The sequence below is a fragment of the Oncorhynchus masou genome, chromosome 17 (assembly GCF_036934945.1).
Source record: "Oncorhynchus masou masou isolate Uvic2021 chromosome 17, UVic_Omas_1.1, whole genome shotgun sequence".
Classification (NCBI taxonomy): domain Eukaryota; kingdom Metazoa; phylum Chordata; class Actinopteri; order Salmoniformes; family Salmonidae; genus Oncorhynchus; species Oncorhynchus masou.
In genome coordinates this window covers 38325876-38331875 of record NC_088228.1, presented here as the reverse complement: position 1 = coordinate 38331875, position 6000 = coordinate 38325876, and the positions used below count along the sequence as shown (strand labels likewise).

The window sequence follows — 6000 nt, the reverse complement described above, 5'->3', positions numbered from 1 at the left end:
GAACGCGTTTCCACTCCAGCCGACGCTTGGCATTGCATATTGTGATCTTAGGCTTGTGTGCGGATGCTCGGCCATAGAAACCCTTTTCAAGAAGCTCTCAACGAACTGTTCTTGTTCTGACTTTGTTTCCAGAGACAATATGTAACTCAGTAGTGAGTGTTGCAACCGAGGACAGGTGATTGTTATGCACTACGCGCTTCAGGACTCGGATGTCCCGTTCTGTGAGCTTTTGTGGTCTACCACTTCTCGCCTGAGCCGTTGTTGCTCCTTCACAATAACAGCATTTACATTTGATCGGGGCAGCTCTAGCAGGGCAGACAATTGACAAACTGACTTGTTGGAAAGGTGGCATCATATGACAGTGCCACGTTTAAAGTCACTGAGCTCGTCAGTAAGGCCATTCCACTGCCAATGTCTGTCAATGGAGATTGCATGGCTGTGTGCTCGATTTTATACACCTGTATGCAACAGGTCTGGCTGAAATAGGGTTTCTGCATACTTTTGTATATTTAGTGCATTTTTCTGACCACCATACGACCAGCTGGTCATAATTCTGACCACTATATTAAGTGCTATATTTTGTAGTCTACTGGCCATAGGGATAACGTCAGTGCTTGGACGTCCCATGGATCCCGTTTAGACTTTTCAAACAATCAAGTCCAGACAAAGAAACTATTCGGCACACCCTGCCTTTCAGCAACCACCAGCTAAGCGAGCAAATCGTATATTGCCATTAGTTCACAGACAAACAACCACTGCAGGTTGTCCGAATGGTAAGCGGCGGAGCGCTGCTCACACTTGAAACGACTCCTGTCATTTTGAATATTGGAACTATTATGGTTATACATTTAAGTGGTGTTAGCCGATGTACTATTTGTTGGGGGAAATACAATGTTTTAAATTGTAAACTGATGGTAAATTGCTCTTGAGTTCGCCTAACATTGGTTAACATTTGTGTTGACAGGATCTGAAAGGGCGATATGATGCTATGGTGGATTTGGAGTGTGAGGGAGAAGTTATGGTGAGCCTTGCACTGTTGAATAGCATAATTCTATTCTAATCTGAGTAGACTACATATGTTTTCTTTAATCCAAGACACAGGACCAATCCTTCTGTGTAATTTTATAAATCTGTGAATGAATATAGGCTACCTAGCCCAAGAATGTACTGTTAAGGAGTGTAGCCTACCCTTCCGAGTTGGTAAAACCTGACTGAATTACATAATATTCTTGTCGCAAACTGGTTGAAAATATAGATTTATTTCTTTACAGTTGGTCTTAATTGTGACCTATCTGACCAGCTGGTCATAATTCTGACCGTAATATTATGTAGGCTACTGGTCATAGTTAAGACCTCATAACCTGGTAATGACCACCTGACTACAGTTTATTACCTACTGTAAAAAGTATTGCAGAGGATAGTTGGATATTGAAAACACAATTCATTACATTTGTATTTGTTTCCATAGTCACCAATTTAAAGTTGAAATCTCCAACATTCTTACATTTAAAATAGATCAAGCAATGGCAAAAACAAATCTATACCACAATTTATGACACATCTGCATACAGTAATTGTTTCATAATTCACCCGCAGACATTACATGCATAGAAATACTGGGACACAGAGTATATAAAGGCTGATTGTTTTATTTGATTAATGATTAATAAAAGTGGTGTGATGGCGTAGATCCTCATCAAGGACCTCTGAGCACAGAAAGTGATCTGGTTTCTCTCTTGAAGAGTTGTGCATTTACAACTGTATCATCCCTGAATACATTTTTTGGACTCTGCTAAAGTATTTCCATGGTACTAGTTGAAGAAGCTTGTGGCAGTTATCACTAAGTTATATCTTCAAAAAATAGCAACTTTTTTATGCAGACTTTGCATCCTCCTCCACCACGGTGGTCAGGGGCATATTTTAGGACTTTCCAGAGGGCCTGCAACTCATTTTCTGGCTTTTCATGACACTTCAGCATACAAAGCGAAGAATATAAATTAACGAATGGCATATTGTGGGCATGCAGGACACAACAGTAACGCAGACTATAATATCTTTAAAAAGTTCAGAATCTACAAAGAAATTCTCATTGTCTATGTCAAATGTCTCAACTGCTTACATTTACTTACCAACTACAGCGGAGCACACACACGAGTGGTAGCGAAGGCATGTTTGCTCCTCTGTCCCTTCATATTGAAGTGGGACATGAATTCATTGGTCATCAATCTGAAACATTTTAAGAAAGAGGATATCAATATTAGATAGGAGTTGGATAATTATAATTTTGAACTAATCTCTACATTTAAATCTCTACAATTTGCTTATTGTAATATTCAAACAACTTTTTCTAAATGCACCACTCTGTATTCCTGAGGACATGGTCCGGGACAGAGGTTCCCCAAATTGAGGACAGCTTGGCAGTCTTAAACGGATACTTCAGGATTTTGGCAATGAGGCCCGTGATCTACTTCCCCAGAGTTAAATTAACTATTGGATACCACTTGCCTCTGTGTCCAGTATGAAGCATGTTAAGAACTAGTTTCCTGAGCCAATGTTAATTAGCGTTACCGCAATGCAAGCAGATATCCATAGACTTCCAGTCATTGAGCTATCGCTAGTCTGACTCTGGAGAAGTAGATAAAGGACCCAAAGTATCATTTAAAAAAAATAAAGGTAAAGAGGCAATAAAATACAATATTTTTCAAAAGCTATGTGACTGTCAAATCATTCCTGCAACAAACATTGTCAGGGAGAATGGGCAAGAGAAAAATGGGAGAAACTTTACATGACTCACCAAGGGAGGTGTCTGTTGAATCAGGACACAAGGGTTTTGCACCTAAAAAAAAAGGTGAGTTAAAATAGGATTTTATTTGCTTTACATAGACTTATATTATTAGAAGCAGTGCTAATTTAAGTTGGATCTACTTATACTACACTCTTAGAAAAAAGGGTCCCAAAAGAGTTCTTTGGCTGTCCCCATAGGAGAAACCTTTTTGGTTCCGCACATAACTCTTTTTTTGTTCCAGGTAGAACCCTTTTGGGTTCCATGTTGAACTTTGTGGAAAGGGTTCTACATGGAACCCAAAAGAGTACTACCTGGAACCAAAAAGGGTTATTCAAAGGGTTCTCCTACGGGGACAGCTGATGAACCCTTTTAGGTTCTAGCTAGCATCTTTATTGTTTTTGTGTAAGATCAAACAATCATGGGCAGCTGAATAGCAGGTCTCTTGGGAAATCCAGTCTCAGTGAGACCTGATGCAGAGAACATGTTCATGATCATCAGCATAGCCAGTACAACTCTACTGTAGTTTGTACAGAGCTGGTTAGTAGGAATCTATACACATTGAAGTTCATAGTATCAAACAGAAGGAAAAGAAAAGAAACAAAATTGCACAAAAAAACTTACTGCCAATACTGGATTTAAGGAGTAGTGGTGCTGCTCTCTCCTTTTGTGGCAGAATAGGTCACTAGTAATGAGTGGGCCATGCATTAGGTCATTGACATGTTTCAGGAACTGTAAAGCCCGAGAGGAATCACAATTAACCATTACCTAAGGCCTTCACTAAGTTAGCCTAGCAAGTTCATTGACTGTTGCCCCTCAGCAGTCTGGCAGACAGAGACACAGAGACACAGAGAGACAGAGAGACAGAGAGACAGAGAGACAGAGAGACAGAGACACAGAGACACAGAGAGACAGAGAGACAGAGAGACAGAGAGACAGAGAGACAGAGAGACAGAGAGACAGAGAGACAGAGAGACAGAGAGAGCAAAACAAATGCTATTTACATTTCTTAGTCAGCTGGCTGGATAACTTCTGTACTCCTTCCCTTTGTTCCCTCCTCCATCCTGGCATCCAAGCTAGAAGATTTCTGCAAAAAAAGTAACATTGGAATGAGTGTTGAGGGGGAGCAGGGATAGGAAAACTGTATCCTATTCTGTAATCATCAGGAACTCATTTTCTTATTTACAATGACTGCCTACCCTGGCCAAACCTGGACGATGCTGGGCCAATTGTGCGCCGCCCTATGGGACTCCCAATCAAGGCCGGATGTGATCTAGCCTGATATGCATACCTCCTTTATTTAGCTACTAAAATTAAAATAAAATGACTGCACGTATGTTAATTGCTTAAAAGCGTTAAATAGTCATTTTCAGGGTCAAATTCAGGTGCAATAATTTTTGACTGATTATTTATGGGAATAAATGTGATTAAAAATCTGGTTGTGTAAATCATGGTGGATTGTAGTAGGATATTGAAAGAAAAAAGACAGACCTAAGTGTTATTTGTTAAATTCTGAAAAATGTAGTTAGTCGTATTAGAACATCAAAACAGCATTCAGTGGAACAGAAGAAACATGCAGCACAATACAGTGCAATTAGCTAACACTGAAAAAAATATTACCATTAGAAGCCAACATACAGTAAGCTATCAGATATCATTAATTAAACCACCATTATTTAATTGTACTGCAGTTTTACGGCAAATAATTTTTTGTAAGGGTATCCTTTATTATTGTACATGGGGCGGCAGAGTAGCCTAGTGGTTAGAGCGTTGGACTAGTAACCGGAAGGTTGCGAGTTCAAATCCCAGAGTTGACAAGGTACAGCTCTGTCATTCTGCCACTGAACAGGCAGTTAACCCACTGTTCCTAGGCTGTCATTGAAAATAAGAATTTGTTCTTAACTGACTTGCCTGGTTAAATAAGGGTTAAAAAAAAAAAAAATTACATGCTGGTACCGAGAACAAATGTTATGGAAGTGAATGTGACCTTTCAAATTGGATGGACTGCAAACTACAAAAAACACTGCCATTGCCTGTAGTACCAGCAAAAGTTTTATAACATCAGAGATTCTCTAAATTAGGGGCCATCTCTGATAGCTATAGGACCAGAGACTGTCACAAATGTTTGCTTTTATTTTACCTAACAAATTCGCTGAATTGGAGGTGAAATATCAAATTTCTTTGATTTAAAAAAATATACACTGCTCAAAAAAATAAAGGGAACACTAAAATAACACATCCTAGATCTGAATGAATGAAATACTTTTTTCTTTACATAGTTGAATGTGCTGACAACAAAATCACACAATTATCAATTCATATCAAATGTATCAACCCATGGAGGTCTGCATTTGGAGTCACACTCAAAATTAAAGTGGGAAACCACACTACAGGCTGATCCAACTTTGATGTAATGTCCTTAAAACAAGTCAAAATGAGGCTCAGTAGTGTGTGTGGCCTCCACGTGCCTGTATTACCTCCCTACAACGCCTGGGCATGCTCCTGATGAGGTGGCGGATGGTCTCCTGAGGGATCTCCTCCCAGACCTGAACTAAAGCATCCGCCAACTCCTGGACAGTCTTTGGTGCAACGTGGCGTTGGTGGATGGAGCGAGACATGATGTCCCAGATGTGCTCAATTGGATTCAGGTCTGGGGAACGGGCGGGCCAGTCCATAGCATCAATGCCTTCCTCTTGCAGGAACTGCTGACACTCTCCAGCCACATGAGGTCTAGCATTGTCTTGCATTAGGAGGAACCCAGGGCCAACCGCACCAGCATATGGTCTCACAAGGGGTCTGAGGATCTCATCTCGGTACCTAATGGCAGTCAGGCTACCTCAGGCGAGCACATGGAGGGCTGTGCGGCCCCCCAAAGAAATGCCACCCCACACCATGACTGACCCACTGCCAAACCGGTTATGCTGGAGGATGTTGCAGGCAGTAGAACGTTCTCCACGGCGTCTTCAGACTCTGTCACGTCTGTCACATGTGCTCAGTGTGAACCTGCTTTCATCTGTGAAGAGCACAGGGCGCCAATGGCAAATTTGCCAATCTTGGTGTTCTCTGACAAATGCCAAACGTCCTGCACGGTGTTGGGCTGTAAGCACAACCCCCACCTGTGGACGTCGGGCCCTCATACCACCCTCATGGAGTCTGTTTCTGACCGTTTGAGCAGACACATGCACATTTGTGGCCTGCTGCAGGTCATTTTGCAGGGC

General features: G+C 41.3%; 1 protein-coding gene across 3 annotated transcripts in view; it reads left to right on the top strand.

Annotated features, from left to right (window-relative positions):
* Positions 1-933: 933 nt before the first annotated feature.
* Positions 934-6000, top strand: part of LOC135559002 (uncharacterized) — a 34856-nt gene continuing 29789 nt past the window's right edge. For all 3 annotated transcript variants that reach the window (XM_064993293.1, XM_064993292.1, XM_064993291.1), the window contains exon 1: positions 934-1021. In XM_064993293.1, coding sequence (XP_064849365.1) covers positions 989-1021 — 33 coding nt within the window. In that variant the 5' untranslated portion in view covers positions 934-988. The remainder of the gene's footprint in view (positions 1022-6000) is intronic.